General features: G+C 41.8%; 1 protein-coding gene across 4 annotated transcripts in view; it reads left to right on the top strand.

The window, feature by feature from the left end:
• Cobll1 (cordon-bleu WH2 repeat protein like 1) overlaps window positions 1–24603 on the top strand; it is a 146131-nt gene that overhangs the window by 102117 nt on the left and 19411 nt on the right. For 2 of the 4 annotated variants that reach the window (XM_050122204.1, XM_050122212.1), the window contains 7 exons: window positions 8340–8493; window positions 9103–9177; window positions 10294–10413; window positions 13463–13697; window positions 14678–14775; window positions 15873–17590; window positions 19461–19637. In XM_050122204.1, the coding sequence (XP_049978161.1) occupies window positions 8340–8493; window positions 9103–9177; window positions 10294–10413; window positions 13463–13697; window positions 14678–14775; window positions 15873–17590; window positions 19461–19637 (2577 nt within the window). The remainder of the gene's footprint in view (window positions 1–8339; window positions 8494–9102; window positions 9178–10293; window positions 10414–13462; window positions 13698–14677; window positions 14776–15872; window positions 17591–19460; window positions 19638–24603) is intronic. The other 2 variants (XM_050122214.1, XM_050122221.1) reach the window with 1 other exon arrangement.

Below are 24603 nucleotides of genomic sequence, written 5' to 3' on the forward strand. Positions count from 1 at the left end.
GGAACTAGCTCTGTAGACCAGGCTGGTCTCGAACTCACAGAGATCCGCCTGCCTCTGCCTCCCGAGTGCTGGGATTAAAGGCGTGCACCACCATCGTATATATGGCATTCAGCCTTCATTAGTGTATGCATGAACAGTAACACTATATTCCTATGTGTCACGTGCATAGCCATATATAGTGGGGTTATCAAACACAATGGTATTGACTTAAATTGAAACTAATACAGAATTTTGGAATGAAAGCTAAGTGTAGGAATCTATTCCTGTACCCTGTTTGGTGTCAGTTGAAAATGGATCGCCTTGTCTCTTGGGCCTCTTAGGCTTATTTATCTTTCAAGTGGAAGTTCTAGGGTTTGAAAAGAAATGGTTGGAAGTCTTGACCTCAGAATTCACAAAACCTTTGGAGAAGTTTTCACTTTGGTGAAACTATACTGCTTAGAACCCTAGGCATACAACCCTCAATAGCTTTCCCCTGCCGCTAGCACGGTATTTGACCTCCTTTGGGACAGGGTTGTGGCTGCAAGCACAGAAAAGGCACAGTATCTACCGGCCCTTTCAGTCGGTCTCCGTTTACATGCTGCCACAGAAAACATTGAAATATTGAGAAACTGAGACTTCTTGCCATCTAATATGATGCAAGTGAAATTTAATACCCAGAGTATTAGTTTTTAAATAGATGGCATATTTTAGGAGTGCTTCACATTCCTCTTTTACCCAGTTTTATCTCTTTCCTACGTAGTGTGGTTTAAAAGCAGATGCTGTCCTGATGAAGGAAGTAAACATCTGTTTTTATTTTTCTCGGTGAATTTTAATTCTAGTTATTTTATGGAGAATAATTAAGGCATTCCCCTGTTATAATAGATTTAGTTTATAAATTTGTACTCATTAAGAAATATTCTTCTTTCTGCTTTTTTTTTGTTCAGGTTATCATGTACACTTTATTTTCACCTCCACTCTCCTCTTGTATTTATTGTACAGAAAGTGGACCCCACACATAGTTCTTCAGTTGCCTAGCAACAGTGGTTGCCATGGCATTTGCAGCTTGATATACAGAGTACATCTGGCTACACTTCCAGAACTATGAGTGGGTTAATTCATCTGAAAAATGTACTATCACACTATAATACTTCATCTTTGGCAAATATAATGTACATTATTTCGATGTAAGTTTCCTAAGATTTATTAACTAATTAGCCACTGAAAGTAAATCTACCACGCCTGCTTATGGGTTTATTTTTAATATTCCAGGCAAAGTTCTAAGAACAGAACTCAAATAATCGACACAGCCCCTGTCTGTACTTTCAGTCCTGCTTCAAACCAATAAGCAAAGGGATCTTGTTAATTATAAAGTTTTCAACTTTAAAGAAAAATAATGCTCAAAGAGCAAAAGATTGACCATGAGTAGACAGAGTACACCTTTTTCTTCCTTGTCTGTCAGTGAGTTGTAGACACAGCACACTGTTCTCTTTTTTGTTTGTCAGTGAGAAAACAACTAAACTTGCCTTACACTTTGCACTAAGGCCTCAGCAGAGCACCGAAGTCAGAAATTCGAGGTCGGCTTAGCTACTCTCCTGTTGTGGTGCATGAGTAGACTTTGCCTCCTCTAGTAAGCGGCATGCATCAAGAGAAACCACAGGTGAAACATAGCCATAAGTCTGTAGGGAGGGCCCATGGATAAAGCTCGCTCGACGGCTTTGGTTTCCTGTCTGGGCTGAATTAAAATGCCCCCCCCCCCCCCCCCCCCCCCCCCCCCCCCCCCCGTTTACAACTTCAGTTGGTGCTTCCCTCTGGCATAGGTTCTGAGCTCATTTACTCTGTCATTGGTTCGTTGTCTTCTTACATGCCCCTAAAAACATGTCTGCCCAGTTCGTTGTAATTCCAGGGACCTGCGATAACCACATTTCTTCTCCTTTACTTTGAATCCTAGGCTCTACTTTCTTCTTGTTCATCTTTGAGCAGCTGAGCTCAGCTCTCATCTCTTGGCTTAAAAATGTTAAAGCCGAGGATCGTCACTAATCAGCCTCGATTACCTAAATATATTTCACGAATGAGGAGAGACAGGACTGAAAACACTGCTTTGTTTCGAGAGGAGGAATGTGAAGTCTGTCGAGGGCATAGCATAGGCCTTGGAACTTGTAATATTTTTCTTTGCACAGAAAAGGGCCAGTGCCGATGTAAACGGGAGGCTACTAAACCCCGACGTACCCTGTATCATCTTAGTCTTGTCCTGTCTGGCTCTTTTTCCCTGCCATTTTATTTCCGTCTACTTTTTCATCTCCACTGAACTTCTCCTTTGCTCAGTTTTCCCCTCTAAGGGATAAGATTTTGTAACTAAATTTCCCAGAATCTCCGAGTTCTTGTGTTGCGACATGTTGTAAGCCAGGCTTTCACCTGATGAATGTGATCTGTGGTCAGCCGTGACCAGGACCCAGTGCCTACTCCTATGGGAACTCTGAGACCCAAGGAACAGTAGTAACGTAGAAGGCTTAATGCCTAGCATCTCGCTCTCTGCGGTCCCTGTAACACAGGAGTCCACTCTAGAAGCACCCCACATTACGACAAAGAAATAGAGGGTTTAAAGTGTGAGAAAGGTATGTTCACTTACTCAACTTATTGACTAGAGGAATCGAATGTCATTATTAACCAATAATGAATTTTATACTAGATACATTTGATACAAATCTCATGACGAAATCAGCCTCTTGCAATTCCATGGGGGACGTTAACTTTAATCAGACACAAAAGCCACAGACTGCTGGTGGTGTTGCCACTTGGAACACCTGCTGGTTGATCTAGCTCTTATCGTATTGGCTTCTATCATAGACCTCATTTTAGAAGATTGGTAGGAGTGGTGTTAAAATTGGCAGAGTAGGTGACTGCTCGCTCGGTGTGGGTTGAAGAACTGCAGGCCCCATACATACCTAACGCCTCTTGTTGCCCCCTGCTCAGCACAGCTGGCTGGTCCAGGATGTGTCCCTTCTGTTTCTCTACTCCTTCACTTCGATAGCATAATCTGAGTTGATCCTGATGAGGTAAGACCTCCCGAGCTTTTAGCGAGAACTCTATATATGGACTTAAATAGAGAATATGGAAATAGAGCGCACAAAGTTCTAGGCGCTGCCTTTGCTCAGAGAAGAAAGGAGTAGAGAGCAGAGGTTAAGTCTTTGAAAGAAGGTTTTCCATAGTTCACCAGGAATAGCATTTTATTTTTAAACTGCTTCATTGACAGCAAGTGACATTTAATTTCCATCCAACGTAAGGCCAATTGTGTTTATGCAGGTGTAAAACTTACACATGAGAAAATAAACAGCAAAACCTCAAAGGGATGGGCGGTGTTTGTTAGACTTTATAGCGACTTTTCTTTATTTCACCTCCATTTAGACATTGTTTATATTGGGCATAAAATACTGATTTCATTGTCATAGGAGAAAAACTTGTTTACAGAGCTTACCTACTTCGCAGATTCAGTACCTCAGATTTCTAAATGCCACTTAATCTGGCATATTAATGATCTTCAAATTAATGATATTTAAGCTCAACTTGTGTGTCTTAAGTTGTAAGATTATTTTAGGGATCTTCAACCAAGAGTTAACGCCATGGTCTGTTTGGATAAGCCTAATGTCAATCATACGATGCTTAATACATTTTTATGCTGTTTAGTAGGTTAGCCAAGCACAACGTGAATCTGTCCTATAGAAAGGAAATGCATTTTAAAACTAAAGATCATTTCAGATTGTTTAAGTCCCCCTAAACCCACCACTCCCCAAACATGAAAATATTCTTGCAAGCAAATATAACCCGAGATTTCTTAATAGAACGTTTAGCATCATTGGAGTTGGGCTGCTCTGCTTCTGACCTTTAAAGACATTTTTTCCAGCATTCTTTCTGATTCATGCAGGATATACTTCACTACCCCACGTTACGATGTACCCACGATTAATGTGTAAACCAAGAGTGTCTCTAACGCTAGTCCTCAGCGAAGCCGGGGTACTCTGCTTAATTCTGCCTTCTGTTAGCTCTCATTCCACTTGAGTGAGTAAATTCCCATCCAGATGTGGGTCCAGGTGGACTGTCTGCCATGATTTTCCATCTGGCCTTACCGCTTTCTTTCACCTGCATGTTCTCACTTCCCTTTTCACAGGTCATAAAGTTTGTGTGTTGCTGTTTCAGGTGCAGGACTCTCCAACAGCTCCCGGCCTTATCAGTGGCTGTAACCGGGACAGAGAATTGAGTAGCTAGTGATTATCCGGGGCAGGTTCTCATAGGGAGTTAGAAACCCGTTTTCTCAGTTTGAAAACCCTTTAGACTTAACAATAACTTGGACCTTCTTTTACAAGTTCAATCATAATTTGACTGAAGGAAATAAATTTTGATGTCAAAACTAAAGAGTTGTAAACAGTTAATTCAAATTAAACATACCTATGAAATTGTTCAAGTGTATATCCTATAGTACACATTTATCTACTCATTGCTAAGATTTCACAAACTAGTGTTAACCTTAACTTTTATTAAAGTCTTTCGTGGAATGAAGGTGACTTTTAAGAGTTAAGATTTTCAGGCAATAAGCCTGGTATAAGCAATAAGCTTAACATGGGTGCAGAACACGGGCACTGTTGGGTTTTAGAGTTGATTCTAAAACAGATTCCACTTCCCTCTCACCAAATCTAGATGATTTTAAATGTCCCCATTTTATATCCATAAATCTCTGCCTCATCTCAGTAGCTGTTGTTTTCTTATTTACAAAGTAACATTCACAGCCTAAAAATAGACACAGATAGTAATGCCAGCTAATGTCTATGTAGCATGTACTCTTATTATACATGCATGATGCCATTTGAGTAAATCTGTTTCCTTTTGACATAGTTTTCATGGTTAATGTGGTTAAGTTCTATACTTGAGAGCGCTGAAGTTTTTAAGCCAATAAACGGCATGTTTCCTGCTCCAGATCCCCTTTGTTAGGAAGTATTAGAGTGTATCATCTTACAAACTGAGAGAACACTCTGTACGCCTCTCTTCAGTTAGACACGTTAATAATTCTGAGTAAATTGACTGGTCTCCAATGAAGCTCATAATGTGTGTTTCTTAATATATTGCAGTAGTTCTGCAAGTCCTCTTTGTAATGTTTAATATTCTTGTGTAGCCGAGTGTCTGCTGCAGTAGACGTCACTGTTCCAACTCTATGAGATGTCTTTAGAACCTGATGCAGGGGCTAAATCAAGCCTTTCTATTTTCTTGCCTTGTCTTGAGAGGTTCATCTGGAAGAATCTTTTAAAATTCTGAAAGTAATTTTGTTAATTTTTTCTTGATTAATAGCAAGGTACAAGGATTGAAAATTTTCTCTGAATTTGTTCATTGCCCTTTAATGTTCTTAATTATTTTAATTCGATCGACTCAAGATAATGCATGTATTCTTAGTTCAAGTTCACCTTGGCTTCTTACTTATAATAATTATAAAACTTCTATGAGTCAGATATTGGTGTTGTAATACAGCAGTGGGCATAATTGGAAAAAAGAAAGTCCCTGCCCTTTTGGTTTTTTGGAGGGGAAATTGACATTGAACAATTAATCCAGCTCTGTAGTATGTGAGAACACTCTGAAATGCTAGTCCACAGGCATCAAGCTGAGGAGCAAGTGCGAGCTTTTGGGAGTCGAGGCTTCATTGAGGAGGCGCCACATGAGAAATAACCAGCAGAGAATGAGGGCTATGATCCTCAGAAGAGAGAGCTCTAGACCCAGAGAACAGCAAAGAGAGCCACCCTGAGGTAGGGATAGCAAGAAGGCAGTGTGGCTGATCTGAGTCAGCCATCTTGGAGAAGGAGATTATTAAAGAGATCTTAGATGTTATCACTTAGAATTTTTTTTTCCTGGGCCAACAAAAAGTCATCAGTGGATTTTGAGTAAAGGAGCTCACTGTGATGTGCATCTAATTAAAGTCTTTTTGTTGATAAGAAGTGGCGTAGAATGAAGTCCATTTAGACGGTTCTCAGTGAGTCAGAGAGCGATGGATGGCATCTGGGTGCTGGATGTTAAGGAACGACCCAACAGACCAGAGGCAGTGTGGGTGGAGAGAGCGGGTGAGGCGGTTGGAAGACAGAAACACAGCTTTCTCATTGCCAAGGCGTGTGAAGACTGTGAGGGAAGCAGCTGTGGGGATGAAGGAAGAGTGGTGGTTGTCAAGAGCTCAGGTGGAGACATGCCAGCATCAAGTATCCTTAAAGCTTTTAGTGGATCTGGAAGAGTGGTCTGGGGTGGAGACCTGAGTTTGGGGTTCATGATTATGTCAGGAACGCTTAAAATCCAGAGAACCGTGGGGTTGCCAAGAGAACGAACATAGACACTTAAAACGAATTACATACTGTGGGTGAGTCCCACAGGTGTTCTTTAGGAGATGAACAGCAAAGAACAGCAAAATGGAGTAGCTGTGGTGTGGGGCTGTGGAGAGTAGGGAGGGCGGCATCTCACGGGTAAGGCGAAGTTTGAATAGCAGTGTTCATCCGTGCTTAGTGCTGCGCAGGTCAAGTCAAGGAGTGTGTTACATGACTGTCATGTCACTCATGGTCAAGTTTGGTGGGTTTATTTTTTTTTGAGCAAAAGTAATAATGGATCAAAAGTTTGGAAAATTTTAGTTGGAGGGATTCCAGTACAAAGTAGGAGATTGAACTATATATACATGTCTGTGAAACAGTTTTCTTGTAAGGGGCAGAAATAAAGAAGGTGAGGCAGTTGTCCGGAGGCATCAGCCATCCTGCTGGATGATGCTTGTCTTAGGGTCTGCTAACAGTCACCTGCTGTGGGGCAGGTGACCTCAGAGGGCTTGCCTCTCTCTGTATATGTATGCACGTTTGTCTGTGTGTCTGTGTATAGATAGATCTAGATAGATGAGAGAGAGAGAGAGAGAGAGAGAGAGAGAGAGAGAGAGAGAGAGAGAGAGTGAATAGGTTGAATCATGTTTCAAGCTGCCTTCTGGCCTCCACAGTGTAGCACACATGACTTTGTTAGGTATGACAGGTATGCACATAAACATGTACATACACAGACCCACATGCACACATGCACTAAATAAATGTAAAAAATGTAAAGAGCTGGCTCAAAGCTAGATTTTTTTGGTAGAAAGATATACATGAAACACATAAAAATCTACATGTGACGTGGAAGTGGAAAGGAAGCCATGTGTGAAGGGGATGTATATTCGTGTATGTATGCATGCTTGCGTGTATATAGGTATTTTTGTGGTTTTCAGCATTTTATTTTTTACATAGAATACATATATTAGCTACAATTATGACGTTCTTGAATAAATGTGTTTTAGTTGATTCTTCTCCCCCATCCTTCCCTCATGGCATCCTTTCCGTTCTCCTTTCCAGTTCGGTGTCGCACGTAGACTTTCCTTGCATGTTTTTCCACGTATGTCTTCATACTGAATCAACTCTTTAATTTCGTTTTATATTCATGTGTGTGTATGTGCGCATGCATGCCTGTCCCACAAATGCATGTGTGCTACGTTGCACGTGTGGAGGTCAGAGGTAGCTTGCAAAAGTCGGTCTTTCCTTCCACCATATGGATCCCAGGAGTCTCTAATTTAAGTCATCAGGCTTGGAAGTTAGAGCCTTTACCCATTAACCCATCTTGGGACCCTAAGTCAGCCCTTCATATGCAGCTACCTTCCCTTCCCTTCTCCTTTTGTGCGTACACGCACGCGCACACTCCCCTATTCATGTATGTGGAGAGGTTAGTGGTAGGTATCTTATTTTTTTTTGCACTCCACCTTAATTTCTTTGATACAGGGCCTCCCACTGAATCCTGTGCTCATGAGTTGGTTTGACTGGCTGCCCAGTGACACTTGATTCACTGGTTTCCTCTCCTCGCCCCCACACACAACTGGGGTTACAGATGTGGGACACCATGTGTGGGTTTTAAGTTGATGCTAAAGATCCAAGCTCAATGCTTCACGCTTCTGCAGCCCCACTACCCTTTGGCCCACCTCCCCAGCCCCTTCCACACTGTCCTTTGCATCTAATAATTTCTCCAGAATTTTCCTCCAAAATTAGCTTTTAATTATGTCCCTTTGAAGTCTTGCACAGTGTAGTTTCTGTGTCAGTCCCATGCTAGGTTAATTTTTTTTTTTAAAAAAAAGAAGGGCCATTTGTTTTTGTTTCTTTACGTGTCCATCTCCTTATCTACCATCTGTACACAGCAGATGCTCTACAAATACTCTCGGATGAAGGCCGTTGTGGTTTGTTTTTGTATTTGACATGTTTGCCGTGGAGGTCAGGGCCGTGCCTGAAGTTTTGTGCTTGATTGCTAAATATAGGATTCTTTGGCCATTTTGTTTCCTACAGAGTTCCACGGACGGGGTCATGGTGAGGACAGGGTCCCTGCAGCTCAGTAGCTCCTCAGGAACTTTGTCTCTGAAAAGAACAAAGCGAAAAGCACCCGCCCCACCTTCGAAAACACCCCTGCAGAACGATGGCAGCAGCCTTGCGTCTGATAATGGTATTCTACTGCATTGGCTTCGTGTTCTAATACAGTCAGTAAAGCAGTGAGACACAGCTTTTTGTTTTTCCCCTTTCTGAACAGGCTTTCAATATATATATTGAAAACTGGCCTAGAACTCCCTTATCAGTCCAGGCTGGCCTCAGACTCAGAGATCTGTCTGCTTCTGTCCCTGGGAACTGAACTGGAACTTAGGATGTGCACTTTGCTCTCTCTCTCGCTCTCTCTCTCTCTCTCTCTCTCTCTTTCTCTCCCACACACACACACACACACACACACACACACACACACACACACACACGCACACTTCTAAAATAGCCTGATTATTATTGCTTAAGTGCTTCTGGAAAGTCTGCAATGAAAAATGGCAAAATTAATACCACTTCATTATCGTAATGAGTGTGCGAAGAGTGTGCAGATTAATTCAGAAGATACTGCCATTCCGGGTTTCACTCCATAGGAGTGAGGATGGAGGGTGGGGTGCATGTAGTCCTTTCACAGCTGCGTGGTTTAAGTTCATCCTTCCTGGATGAAGTGATAGCAGGAAATTCCCCAGGAGTCGTTTCTCATGTGAGTGTGACTCGTTATGGGTTATCTTGCATCTTTCAGCCCTGCTTTCGGAAGATGGAGTTGCTCCGGACAGCGCTTTAGAAGCAGACTCTCCTGAGGTGCTGTCCAGCCCAGGTATGACCCCCGTCGCTGCACGCTGCCATTGTGAAGGAAAGAAATGCCCTGACATGAGGAATGAATCTAACCGGAATGCTCCTCATACTGAGACATTGGAATACTTTGACCTCATTTCCCCCTTTTGGTCTATGAAATGAATTCTTTGTTTCCTCCCCTGGAGATTAGACACCAGGATAAGAAACTGGCAGAGACGAAAGTTCCAGTTCTAGAGCTGGACCCTGAGTGCTCGCTCTGTTTTCCTTATGCACTATCTAGTGGACAGCTAATAGCCTCCTTCTAGGTAGGGTCACACCACAGTGGGGAGATTCTTTGGTTTGTTTCAGAGACTTAAAGTTCAACACAGTCTCTTTCAACAGCTGCTTTGGGTATGAATTAATTCAGCATTCACGCTGTCCTACTTTGATGATGAATTGTTTTTTTCCTATGCAAATACTTTCCACAACATAGCCCACACTGTGGATTCTCCGCAAGTAAATGAGGTTAAAAAACAATTTGATCTGTTTGTAATAGTTCAGTAGTAACTACTTAGTAGCTTTTGTAAGAAGGACTAGGAACTGCGGGTAGTGATGTGCATCCGGAATTGAGGCTGAAGCAGGGGATCCATAGTACCAGGCCACCCTGCCTTAGGAAGAAAAGAACACCTCAAGTACATTGGCATGGAGATTCTGCCAGATATGAGTACCTAGATTGTCCCATTTTTATTCACAAAGTTGAATGAGTTTAGGAGTCGCTGACCTTGAATCTTGACTCTTGCATGGTGCTTAGGAATTTGAGATTTTTAAGTCAAAGAAGAATCCTGTTTATGATTTAAGACATTGCTATTATATAAGTAGTAGTGCTTTTTTTTTCTTAGAGCAGTCTCAACATCTCATTCCACACAGGAAATTTATCAGAGGCTGTCGCCAACATAAAATATATCGTGGAAAGATGGGCAGGCTCCTCAAACTTGGTCCCATGTCTGCTTCTCGCTTTCCCTTTTCAGAGCTACTCCATGGGTAAATGTGAGCTAACAGCACTGACTTCCCACCGCGTCTTGATGTCTGCTTGCTTTTTTTTTTTTTTTTTAACTCTCTTGTCTAAGTGCCATTTCCACAGACTCTCCTTCCTTGGCAGATGGCTCCCCTGGCCCCCGGTTCCTAAGCCAGGAGCAGTGTACTGTGCCCAAGCCGGCGGATGAACTCTCGCTCTCTGAGGGCCCTGGAACTCCAGAGGCAGCTGTAGCATCCTTGACGTGTAGGTGCTCAGGCCTTGACTGGCTGTGGCTTTGGTATATGCAGAGGAAGGTGCCATTGAGTAGAGATCAGTTTACTTATTATACTCTGTAAAACCTTTTGTAAGTAAGTAAGTGTCTCCACCTTGTGCAGGTTTGAAATGTGTGGTTTTCCTTCACTATCGAAATAAGCAAGGCATAGCAGAAGAGAAGTCGCTCAGTGGCTCTGAGGATCACTCTGGCTTGCATTGTTCGGAAGGGCTCCTTGGACTTTATTATCTCCCATGAACATATAAGAAAGAGAATATTTCCAAGTATTCTTTATTGAACTTCCCATGTGAGCTGTGTGACTTATGACTTATTTTTTTCTCATGTTACTCTCAGATGCCTTTTCTCTTTTAAAAGTAGGATTATTTTGTTTTAGGATAGAACAGCATTAGAGTTGCCTAATATTTGGATCTCCTCGTAAATGTACTCACTTTTTAATGACTTCAAAAAAGAGCCCCTTATCATTTCAATTTAGTCGTTTAAAAATAGTACGCTGTCACAGGCTCCTTGTGATAATGTAGAGTTGTTTGCGGTCTTTGGCAAACAGTTGGATGAGAAGTTTTTGGGGTGGTTTTGGAGATTCATGCCAGTCCTGCATGCTAAGGGGACAGGGACCGCCCACTCTGCTATCATTAAATACGCTTTAATGATATTTATAATGGTGTAAAATTAAAACGAAATGTGCACACTCATTTTTCCTATATGACTCAACAAATATTGCCATGGGTATTTTTTTGTTTTCAAGAAAAATTAAAGCTCACATACACACAAGACCTTCAGTGTTACAGATTCCATCATAGTAATCTCCTCCAAAGGGGAAATGACCCAAATATTCCTAAGCTGTAAACTGGACAATTAAGTTTGAACTCATCCATCCATAGTCATAGTACGGTGCTGACTAGAAAGAGGGGCGTGTTTAGGATTGATTTAATAGAGCTATATTTTACCAGAGGCACAGTATCTGTCAAGCAATTTTTCTATTTTGTTGATAACCAGGAAAAACACATGACATATGAAAAGACCATATTTAAATGTTAAGTTTAATTGTTTGACAGTTCAAATGCAGCAAACACATTCCTTGAAATATTAGTTGCATTTCATCTTCATCTGTTTCAAACTTACGTAAATTCAAATTCCTTAGCTTTTGTGAGTACTCAAATATCTGTGAATGAAACAGCTGTACTAACACCAGCGCTTGGCTTGTTTTCTTCCTTCCTTCCTTCCTTCCTTCCTTCCTTCCTTTTTCTTTTCTTTTCTTTTCTTTTCTTTTCTTTTCTTTTCTTTTCTTTTCTTTTTTTGAGACAAGGTCTGTAGCCCAAGCTGGCCTGGAACTTTCTTTGTAGACCAGGCTGGCCAGAAACACATAGAGACCCACCTGCCTTTGCCTCTCCAGGACTGGGATTAAAAGTATGTGACTTGACTCCTGGCTCATATTGTTTTTCAAAGATCAGAAGTTGACACACGTTCCTGTCTAACACTAAAATTCAACTCCTGGTATGATTTATGGGTGGTCTGTCCACTGGAGCAATGGCATTCGGCCCTACTGCCCTCTCTCCAGGTTAAATTAAGCTTCACTCGGATACTGTCACGTAAATGGAAATGTTCAGTTTGTTTAAGCAAAAGTCTTGAGCCTCATGGGTAGCTTAACTTTCACAGTTAATGTTGGCAAGGGCGATGAGAGCACTTTGTTGCTGGAGTGTCTCCTTTTCTGACCCTGCTGCCATTGGTTGTGGGCAGTAAGAAATAACGATAGAAAGAAATTCTTGTAGGATGAGATATTATCCAAAAACCGTTGAGAAGGGCTGCCACACACATGCGTGTCGGTATGGGCTAAGATTTAAATATAGGAAGTGGTGGGGGCGGCTTGAGAACACTGAGTGTAACATACTTGACTTTACGGTACGCTGAGATGATGAGAAGTAATGTGAGCGTGGCTGCCCGCTTGTGTGTGTACGTCACACTTTCTGGAGCACAGGAGAAAGCGTCAGAGGGAGTCGCTTCAGCTAGATGTAGTGGATTGTGCCTGTATTTACCAGCACTCAGGGGTACAAGAATTGGAGGCCAGCCGGGGAAACAGAAGATTTACCTTAACAACAAAGGAAAAATGAAACGAAATAAGCAAGAGATCCCAAAATGGTAATAAAAGCTGGAAAATGCGTCTGCTGCCTCAGATTTGTAATTCTAGCTACTCCGGAAGTTGAGGCAGGAGGATTGCGTGTCTAAGCCTCCCTGGGCTACAGAGCATATTCAAGGCCAATCTGGGAAACTGACTGGGGACAATATTATAACATGGCTGTGCACACAGCTCAGTATGTAGCAAAGTCTTAACCTAGCATGTGTAAAGTTAGAGGGCTAGTATATCATATCTAAGAGCAGAAAAAAAAATCCCGAGTAAGAATAAACATTAATTTGCAGTATTTGATCTTTGTATTTTGTTATTAAAAATTACACTAAGCAGTTAGATAAGTGACTTTTAGTATAAATTGCACATTAGAAACTCTTAAAGAATTTTCACAATTCTTGACCCCCTGTCATAGGATTAGTAGCAGAATGTATGTGAGCATCAGGGTTTCCAAAAGGAGACCCAGGTTCTCTCAACTGCAGTTAGTGCTAATACCTGCTGAGGCAGTCCGAAGGCATACTAGTAGGCAGTACAAAAAAATGTTTTATTAAATCTGAGTTTCAAGTTGCTAATTTGTTTAATTCACATTATTATCGCATGCCTCTAACGTTACCTAATCAAAGGTATTGATTTCTAAATGCAGTTATGTGACCTTTGTAAGATTCACCTTCAGTGATGAAAGCCCAGAGCGATAGAACGTGGTTCTAGGATGACACCCGTGTGAGATGGTCTGCTTCCCGGAGACCCTCACCATTCCTCATTAGAAAAACATTTCACTGTTAGTTTGGAGCCACGGTTTAAAATGCTAGCTAATTATTATTATAAATACCCCCTCCTTGCTAGATTGCTTGTGATGAAAAGGGCCAGTGAATATTTAGGATTGTATCTGCATTTCTTTGTAGCTGGTGTAAGCTCTGATTATAGTCTTGAAGAGATAGATGAAAAGGAAGAACTGGGTGAGTCATCCAAAGATCAGGCTGGAAGTGGTTCTGTGAAATCGCCTGATGTCCCTTCGGAATCTACTGATAGAACAAATGCGTTGGAGAATGATCCTGACTCAGCCCTCAGCCTTAGTGATGGAGAGGCCTCTCCAGGCTCCAAGGGACAAAGCCAAGAAGGCAGAAACACAGAGGGAAAGTAAGTACTTTCTAGGCCACGAGTGGTGGTGGTGGTTTGTTTGGTTAATGCTGTTGTTCTGAGAGAAAACTGGTATTTTAAGCTTAGTTATGGTTGGCCATTTTGTTTAGATTTTCTCTCATACTGTCCTTAGGAAATCCTTACTAATAAGGTAGCAAGCTACATGTAAGTGTGTTCAAATGAAACCCAATTCAAGAGACATAGTATACCCATGTCAGGAAACTATCACTTGTAGTTAAAATGTTTCTGTCTGTTTGTTTGTCTATTATCTGTTTGACCCAAATAAAGCATTGAGTTTTGACTTTGTACTGAATGCATCTGAGGGTTTTCACTACCTGGACGGTGAAAATGCTCCACAAATTAGAAGTAGATTAAGCCACCAGCATTGTGGCTTAATAGTCAAGTCTGAGATGCAAGCAGTATTGTCCACCTGATGCAGGAATTTTTCAAATGCCTCTAGTCCACTAATCCTGTGTTTGAATTTCAGTGCTATGAATAAAGATGAAATTGAACAACCAGCATAAGCTGTCTTCATTAGAGCTTTACCAAATTTGCGTGGGATTGTCTCCAAATTAAACTCTTTAGCCAGCAAAAAAAAAAAAAAAAAAAGTCAGTGAGGTCAGTTCACATCCTGATTTATGCAGTTGGTTCTGCCAGATGCGAGACTAAAATGTTCCCTTTCGTTTCCTTTTCTTAAAAGAAAATGGCTCCTGACAGCTAAGTAAAGACATTCATTTGGAAGAAATTCCTTTCACCAAGCCTCTTGCATCTTCCTTTGCAATAGGACAAGTGTACTGAAGCCAATGTTTCATGGCAGCATTTCCTCTGTTATGTTTTTCTTTGCTCTCAAAGTTCTAATATTTGGCAGGAAAGGGTGATTATTTCAGTCCATCTGTCTTTGAAAGAAGTATTGCCTGTTTTTTTTTTCATGGTGTGTTTGAATAACCTCCACATATAATATACAATGTCATGTCTTCCAGAGGGCCAAATAATCCTGTCATATATGATATGAACAATGAAGACACAGTATCTGACAGTATTAGAGACTTGAAGACATTGGAACCAAACCAAGAGCACGGTAAGTGTTAGAAACCAATACTGATGGCCAACACGATGTCGTAGACTATTCTTAAAACATGCTGAATAAATTTTCTTATGCGTTGTCTCCTTTCATATCTGTCTTATTTATGAATATTTTGGGAGCTGTTACTATTGAAGATACTGTCTTACAGTAAGTGATGGACTGAGGATTTGAACATGGACATCATAATTCCAGGGTGGACTCTTAGCTGTCATGTCTGAGCCTTATGATGTTGTTATACCTTTGGATGCTATCGATTTAAATCTCAGGTCTTAAAGAGTTGTATTCTTCTATGCATCTTTTCTGTGGCCTGAGTTCCTCCCTGTTCCCCAAAGCACGTTTTTACTTCGTACTCAAATTGCCACACTTCGGATGGAACTTGCCTGCCCGATGTTCAAGCCTTATAAGTAGGCAACATCATTTGCCACCATTTCCTCATTCTTTCCTTTTTTGTAAGATTTATTTATTATGTATATAATAGTCTGCCTCCATGTATGCCTGCAGGCCAGAAGAGGGCACCAGATCTCATTATAAATGGTTGTGAGCCACCATGTGGGTGCTGGGAACTCAGGACCTCTGGAAGAGCAGTCAGTGCTCTTAAACCTCTGAGCCATCTCTCCAGCCCCATTTCCCCATTCTTACACCCAAATTAAGGGCAGTTTCTTATTTTTCTCATGATGTAATTGGTTTACTTCTGCCAGTTGGTGTAGGATCATGCTGTCCTTATAAACTATTTCCATCTATTTCATCCATTCAGTTCCTATTGATACCCTTCTTCTGTTTTAACTTTGTTACTTGATTACTGCAAGCCATGCACTTCAGTGTACCTATGACTTTCTGGGAAGTCTTTGTAGCACATAACAAAATACCAAGACACTTTATATCAACATGAGATTGAACTTGAAAACAGAATAATGCTCAGGAAAGAATTCAAGGAATGTGTGATAATACATTTTAAGAGAATGAGAGCAAAGGTGTATGAATGTTTATTGTCCAATCTGTGTTAAAGTGAAAAATTTGTAATAGTCATAGAAAACAAACACAGGCACATATATTTCATACATGCTTGACAGTATTTTTTTTTCTCTCAATAGTTCAAAATGAAATTGTGGCACATGATTGTGCCACAAACACAGATCATGTGAAAGACAGACTGAGGAAAACAGAAACGGCCATAGAAGGCAAAGCCCCAGAGAAAGCCGTGGACGTGGCAACTAGTGGACTCTCAGGCTCTCCTGTGTGTAGAACGGATCATGCTGCACCATCAGGACCTGATCCAAAAATGAATCAACCAAGCGTAGAAAAGACAAAAATGCAAGATGCAGCAATTCAGGCCACCCCTGCCTGCAGCAGTTTTGATGGGAATCATGCAGACCATAATTCGTCTGACCTCAAGGTTGAGGAGAGTGTGCAGACTCCAACTAGCAGCAGATCAACCCAGCGCTCGTCCTCGAGTCTCCAAGATTCTGTAAATGCCTCAAAGGCATCTAGGAGTCCCAGCACCCCAACACATGTCCAAGATAGACTCCCCACAAAAGAGCCAGCTTGCGCGCCTGGGAACGATGGCCCTATGTCTCCTGTAGATGGAAGTGACAAGATTCCAGCTGCTCTTTACCAGAAGAATTCTCCACTTTACAGACAGGACTACAGCCCCAAGCCAAAACCGTCAAATGAAATTACGAGAGAGTATATCCCTAAAATTGGAATGACGACATACAAAATAGTGCCTCCCAAGTCCCTGGAGCTAGTGAAAGCCTGGGAATCGGAAACACTGGAGGATAAAGATGGCCAAAAGATGCATGCTGCAGGGCAGAAGCCTGTGCTTGAGAATACGAAAGAAACAGCCATGCAAACAGAAGAAGCCCTTGCTACTTCCAGAGGCTCCCATGAGCCTCAGCCTGACCTTAAACCAAAGCCCAGCCCAGGCACAGAGCGCCCTTTGCAGAGGACTCTGAGCTCACCTACTGGTGCCGAGAACCCCTCGAAACCTCCCAGGGTGACTATGGACACCGTCGGCGTTCCCTTTGCACCAAATTTGGAGGACATAAACAATATTCTGGAGTCAAAATTTCGAGCCCGAGCTTCAAATCCCCAGGCCAAACCAAGTTCGTTTTTTTTGCAGATGCAGAAGAGAGCATCAGGCCACTATGTGACTTCCGCAGCAGCTAAGAGTGTCCACACGCTCCCTGGGCCTACTCCCAAAGAACCAGCAACCAAAGAGGTGCAGAGAGACTCACGGCCCCCTCCAGAGCAAATTCTTTCTCCCTTAAGTGAAAGGACTCATTCTGCTCCGCTGTCCAATATTTCAAAAACTGATGGAATCCTCCAGAAGCCTGCTGAGATATCTCTTCCTCCTGTAGCTCCCAAGCCTGTGGCTTCTCCTGCTGAGATCTCTCCTCCCCCTGTTGCCCCCAAACCTGTGGCTCTTCCTCCTGAGGTCTCTCCTCCCCCTGTAGCCCCCAAGCCTGTGGCTCTTCCTCCTGAGATCTCTCCTACCCCTGTAGCCCCCAAACCTGTGGCTCTTCCTCCTGAGAACTCTCATCCCCCTGTAGCCCCCAAGCCCCCTGGTGGTCAGGGGACATCACTAAACCTGAAGACCTTGAAAACTTTCGGGGCCCCGCGACCCTACTCCAGCTCTGGCCCCTCCCCCTTTGCCCTTGCTGTGGTGAAGCGGTCACAGTCGTTCAGTAAAGCGCGTCCAGAATCACCCAGTGAGGACTGCTCTGCCCAGCCTGCAGCTAACAGGGAGGGTGAAAAGACACACAAGGTAGATACACCTGCGGTGGTTCCCCAACACGACGATGTTGAGAAGGTAAGCCTTAGCTTTTCCAATATAGATAATCAGATTCCAGTATGGCTTGGTTAAAGTAAGGGACAGCCCATTTTATAGCAGTACTTTGGTGCATTTGTGTATTGCTGAACTTTGAACTAAGCTCTTTGGGAACAGACTGGACATAGTTACGAATCTGACTTTTTTACTCTGAGAGTTACAACGCACTCATATAGGTAGAAGGTCATTGTTACATAGCTGTTTCGTTAGGAAGTATGTTAACATGTCATTCATAAGCATGTATAATTGCTGAGTGTAGAGCATTGACTATTCTCCTGTGCTTTGCTATTTTTTTTAACTGTTTGGATATTATGATTTACTTTCTTTTTTTATCTACTTTTATAGCAGTATGTAATAGCCAAGTAAGTAGTTTTAATTGAAACAAATGGTGTCAGAGACTGGAGGGGCCCGATGTGTCTCAGTTGTACATTGCCTGTCTGTAACATGTGTTAAACCTCAGCTTACCAAACATATCACATGTAACATAATTGAAAATGGAAGTGGCCTTAAAAATGTAGTTTTTCTTAATTATCTGTTATGTTAGTTCCCACCATATACACGAAGATCAAACTTCCATCCAACCATGGTCGTTTTAAAAAAAAGTCCCGTTGACCTGAATTGTCAACTAAGCCTTTTGCTTTCTGGGTTCCCATAAAATAGTCTAAGGAGGCTCTGAAATTCACAGTGTGATTCATGGTAATCCACAAGCCATCTTTAAAAACCTACAGTGTGTACTCTGCTCTGGTGGTGTTTAAAGAGGACTTCCATGTTTGTGTGGCAGCTCCAGGAGTGCTTTTTACAGCTTTATCAAACATTCCTAGACTAAGAGACCAGTGACCCCAATGCCAAGTAAATATTTTCTTTAATGCCGAGGCAGTATTTATCTTGAAGAGTATTTCCTCGTCCATTGGACGTTTCTGTTTACTGGTGTTATCCAACATCAGGATGTATGTGTGATAGAGTGATGGATTTTGGACTTGGAGGTAGAGTCTGCCTTTTCCCTGAAATGTATCATGTTCCTAAATGATAACAGCTTAATTTCGTCGATGCAGTTTTGAGACACTGTCTCAGCTTTATTATTCAGTTCACTGAAAAAGTAAAGATAGGGATTTGACAGTTTGTAAAAGACATTTTTAAGATTGCTTGATATAACACTTCCAAGTTACATCAGTTGCTAAATATTTGTTCTTAAGAGGTTTAATTGAATTTCTGAGTATTTAGTTTGGAAGTTCTTAACATTTATTTTTAATCAAATGGGGGAAAACCCTAGTCAGTCCATGGTTCCTGTTGCTTCTAGAAACAAACAAAACAAAACAAAACAAAACAAAACAAAACAAAAAAACTCAGTTAAGTGTAGTAGAGACATTGATAGTCCCCTGTTAAATGGCACACTGGATTCTAACGTGTGAACTAGTTGGTATATTCAACAGCCTTGTACATTTTCCCGACTGTGTTAGAACCGTGAAAATGGGTTGATTTTTCAGTTGGTGGGATTTTTTTTATCTTGAGTTTTGGCACTGGTTGCCAGTTCTGTGCTGGCAATATCAGTGTTCTTTGATTTACACCCAGTCAAATTGCCACTTTGTTCATGAAACAAAAAAAAAAAGAGGTAGCATTTTTCTTCCACAGCTTGCTCTGCAGAGAAAGGAAGGTAGGGAGTTCATCTCCCAGCTGGGCTCCACCAACAGAGACGACTGAGTGAAGGGCGGAGATACAGACCTGTGTCTGCATCACTAGCACAGCAAGTGTGGTCTTAAAAGGGCTCTCGATAACACAGTTTGTAAAAGCAGGCCTTTCTTCTCTTGGAATTCATAAAAATACCTTACGTTCATTTTTTTTTTTTTTTTTGTAGAAAAATAAACCTGTACCGAACGAACAGAGTTCTCAAATGCTGACTCCAGCTGATGGCCCATCGCTCACCCTTAAGAGGCAGAGTTCTCTAACATTCCAAAGCTCTGACCCGGAGCAGGTTCGGCAGAGCTTGCTGACCGCAATCCGTTCTGGAGAGGCTGCCTCCAAGTTAAAGAGAGTAAGTTTTTCCCTAGCAGATGGGCAACAGCGGGTTTATTTTCACCTTGTTAAACTAATACTTGAGCGAGGGAGGGGGTCTTCTAACACTCAAATATGAACAGGAAAGATGTCAGAAATTATTCTTTTATCTTAGGAGTCATTTTTGAAGTATAAACTGAACGATTTCAGAGTCTTCCCATACATAAAAATGTGTCAGTTTCTCCCCCCCCCCTGTGGGTCAAGTTCAAAATATGACTGCGTTCATTATTGTATATGTAGAAAGCTAACCTTGACTCTTATTTTAAGAAATTTTGTTAGCACCATAAGAATCTCTTGAATGCCCCCCCCCCCTTTTTCTAGAAAAGGTGGACTTTTACTAGAGGGAACATTTATGTTCACAGTCATCTCTCAGTGATCAAAGTAATTATTGTGTGTGACTTTTAAGGACAGTTATAAAAAAGAACATCAGCTGTAGTAAGTGGAGGGGAATCTAGAGAATGCAGAGCAGAGCTCACCCAGAGCCCATATGCAAAGTGCCCACCACATGGCATGGTACATTCTTGCTCAGCTGTAGGAGAGAGAGCAATGATGGGGGCACGATTCCTCTGGATAGAGCGTGAGCGTCACAGGCGGGTCTCGCCTCTCTCCACCTTCATCCCCTGGGAGAGCACAGGACAGGGTGACCGGCTGAGAAGCCTCTCAGCGTGGAAGTTCTGAGTCAACTGACTCACTGGGGGTTTCATGTGTGACCAACCTTTGCCATGTAGAACTGTCCAGGGCAGTGTGTCTGCGTGCACGCCTGTGTGTGCATGCACATGTGTGTATGCGTGTGTGTCTTACTGTTGTTCCAGAAGAGTTGGCACTTTCTCCTGTGCAAGCACTAAGACAAAGCAAAACAGTAAGATGATAGAAACATGAAGGAATAATTCAGAGGACTTTGTAGATTATATATAAGTACCAAGGCAGCAGAAAAGTCCATATAGATTTCAATATTGAAATTAACATTTTATCAGTCCTCACAAATTTCTTTGTCAAGGGGGAAATCTGCTAGTGTCAATAGGTAACCCATTCTCGTTTATGAAATATTTTCTGTTCTTGATCCAGGAAGATACAAATGATCCTCAAGCCATTTACCACCAATCTAAGATTCCTAAATTCAGTAACAAACATTTTTCTAGATATCAAGGGCAGTACGGTGAATAAGCCAAGCCACTGCCTTCTTTATAGCCTGGGCCCGAAAAACAGTGTTGTATTTATCCACAGGAGAGCCTGGTGTCTACACAGGTATTAAACACAACGCTCCAGGAGTGAGCAAGTGCATGCATACATTCACCAGTTCCTGTGGACACATTGCAGAACACTGTGCGTTGAACTGCAGATGTGTTTCAGGCCAGCAACAGGACACTTAACTGGTGGATTCCTGGGCCTGATTTGGCAAGGCTTTCACATAGTAAACTCTCACAGCTTCCAGAAGGAGCTGGATCTGAACCAACAGAAAAGGGGGTCTGAATGATGCGCCTGTAATTGTATCCTATTTAAAACTCATTACTTTTGATTCTGTTGAGTAGAAAACTTTATCTCATTGAGTAGGAAGTTATTAACAGCTTGGCGCCTGTAGAGTGCCAACTCCTATGATTTTTTTTTAATGAACATTTCATACATAATCAATTTTAGTTCACAGAAAGTGGTTAAAGGAGCTAGTAATACTCAGTCTCTAAACTCAGTGACCAGCGTTTCAGCTATAGTATCTATTTTTAAAAATTATTTTTGTGTACTAAGACTTACATATAACCATGCTCATGTTGTGTCTTTTGGAAAGTTCCAAATAAATACAACTCTAATTCTAAAAATTATAAATAGTAGTGTTTTTGAAGACTAGAGCGTCTTACTGGAACATTATTTTAAATGTTCTTTGATGGTTTTTGCATGTATACACTGTATGTTGAGCATGTTCCCCGCCACTCCTGCTCTTTCACTCGTCTGTCTGCCCGCCGTCTTCTCAGCTTCATATTGTCTTCTAGACAGCTTTTGCCTTGCGCCTTTGAGACTTTCATGTGAGAATTTTGGTTACATTCATTTCCTTGCCCCATTCTTCCCAGATCTCCTTCTTATCCTTTACCGAATTCTGTGTCCTTTTTTGTTTATTTAAAGACCACCAAGTCCAGCTTGTGTTGTTCACGTCCTCTTGGGTGTTTGGCTAACTACAGATGTGTGGTTAACCCCTCATGGAGTCGCACCCTTCAAACTGACTTTCCCATTGCCAGCAGATGTCAGTAGTCAGTAGCTCTTCAGCTAAAGGTGGGGCCTCATGCAACCCGATGTGTCCAGAAAACAGTTCCCTTGTATTTGTCCACTTCTTCTGACTCTTTGATTCTGTCAGCTTTCTCTTACCCAAGATCCCTGAACTGGGGAGGAGGAAGAGGAGTTGTGATATAAATGTCCCTTTTCTAGATGAGCATTTTGGTTGTCTTCTATCTACACCTCTTGGCCAGTCATGAGTCTGTATGAATTGCCTGCCATCTACTGCAAAAAAGAAGCTTCTTTCATCCTCACGAGAGATGCGCTAATCTAGGACTATAATGATAATCATCAGAAGTTGGTTTAATACTGTCTATGTAGCAGAATGATAGTGGCAGGTTTGCTCCTGTCTAGCCAGAGGTTTGGGGGTTCCATAGACTGGTCCAGGTATGGGATTCACCTTAAGGAGCAGGCTTTAAATCCAATCAGAAAGTGGGTGGTTACTCCACAACATCCATTCCATTGGTGTACCATTGGGCATGGCTTGTAGCACATACGGACTCAACAGTGGCTTTGACAGCGTATACAAGTCCTCCACAAGCTCAGGCCAGACACAATCTGAATAGGGAAAGGGGAGCTGGCCCCATGGTTACCTATATCTTTGAACTTAAAGCTCAGTTTAGTTCCAGGTACCAACCTGGCCATGGCTCTGGTTCCTGAAGAGCAGGGAGCCTTGCATTTGGGACATTCCGTTCATTATGTGATTGTGGCTGTGAACATAATGTGATTTTCATGCTTCTCTGGGTTTTTTCTATACCTTACTCCCATTTACTTAACAGGTAGCCATGGAGACTAGTTTGTCTTCATATAAAGCTTTAATTAGCCTAGCACAATATTTTAAAATTGTGTCCGGTGTGAAGATTTACCCATGAATCAGCAAATTGTTCATAGAGAAGGGAGTGAGGTCATCCATTATTGTTGGTCGACTTTGACACAAGGACTTTGGCTGCTTTTGGTGCTTTGTGTTGTTCAAAAATTGCTGAAAGTCAGGCCATTACATCATTATAAATAGAATACAGCTTTGAAAAATTGAATCTAAACTCAGAACTGTCTGTAACTCCTATTCCGGTGTATCAAATGCTTTCCTCTGACTTCTGTGGACGCTGGGAGTGCACATATGCTTTAGTTTCAGAATGTTTCTTAAAAGTTGTTGTATCTCATTTAAGAAATAATCTTTAGCACTAGGATATGACAGGCACCAAAAGAAGCTTTGAGATAAAGTGGGGTCCAATAGACAGGATCTCTCATCCTAGGGTTTAAAGATTCATAGAAAAGAATATTAATGATATCTTCTCAATAATATATTTTTAAATATCAAAGAAATGATTTTTTTCTCTTGTAAGGTAACTTCTCTTTATTCGTTTATATTTTTGAGATGGGGTCTGATCTATCTATTGTAGCCCAGGCTAGTCTTGCATTCACAATCCCTCTGCCGCAACTTCTCAAAGTGCTGAGATCCTTGTACGCATGTGGGTAATTGCGTCTCGCATATTGCTATATAACCTTCCAAAATATTTTGTTAGTGTATTGACAAATCTAGTTTGTACAATGGATTCTTCTGGAAGTAATTCATAAACTTACTTCTCTCGAGCTTCCCATCAATGGTAGACTATGCTACATTATTTGACTGCTTTTTAAAATTAGCTTCCAAAATATTGGACTTCTGTATGAGGTTTTTTATTTCACGCACGTTAAGTTTTTGTTGATTCTCCCCTAACTTCTCCTTCCTCTGCCTACTTGCTCTCCTACCCTGACATTTCTTCCCACTTACTGTACTCTTTCATTTTATTCTCATTTTCCCCATTCCCTTCCCTTAAAGGACCCCCTCCCCCACCCCTCGCACATTGCTTCTTGTTATTTTAATGGCCTTGATCCTTATTTGCCTCACCTGGTATCCTGCTTAGGTTTCTTCTGCTGTTTAAAGATCATGACCAAAAGCAACGTGGGGAAGAAAGGGTTTATTTGTCTTACAGGTTACTGCCCCCTCATCAGGGAAGCCAAGGCAGGGACTCAAGGGAGAGCATGGGGGAAACATTGCTACTGGCTCTCACCCCAAGGCTTGCGTAGCTGCTTTTTATACAACCTGGAACCACCTGCCCAGGAGTGGGCTAGGCTCTACCACATCAGTCATTAAACAAGAAGTGCCACATAGACTTACTTGCCTCTGGGCCAGTCTAATGGAAGTATTTTCTCAACTCAAGTTTCTTCTTCTCAAGTAACACAAGTTCGTGTCAGGTTGTCAGAAAACTAGCTGCTATACCTGAATATGCATAGTCAGTGCTCAGAAAACTAGCCGCTATACCTGAGCATGCATAGCTAGCGGTTAGAAGCTCAGCGTACATGTACGTGAGGTCATACGGTGTATGTCTTTCTTTGTGCCTGTACTTTGCTTAATGTGGAATTTTCCAGTTCTGACCATTTTCCTACAAATTTCATAATTCTGTTTTTTATTGCTGAAATTCCTTTGTGTATTTATACCACATTTTCATTGTCTCCTCATCTGTTGATGGACGTCTAGGCAGATTCGTTTCCTTGTGACTGTGATAAACATGACAGGTGTCCCTCAAGTAGGATATGGAATCACTTGAGAATGTGCCCAGGTGGGGTAGTTGTTTTCTTCTTCTTCTTCTTCTTCTTCTTCTTCTTCTTCTTCTTCTTCTTCTTCTTCTTCTTCTTCTTCTTCTTCT

This window comes from Alexandromys fortis, unplaced genomic scaffold (genome assembly GCF_014885135.2).
Source record: "Alexandromys fortis isolate MF-2015 unplaced genomic scaffold, M_Fortis_MF-2015_v1.1 scaffold_8_9099976_23576923, whole genome shotgun sequence".
NCBI classification, from domain to species: domain Eukaryota; kingdom Metazoa; phylum Chordata; class Mammalia; order Rodentia; family Cricetidae; genus Alexandromys; species Alexandromys fortis.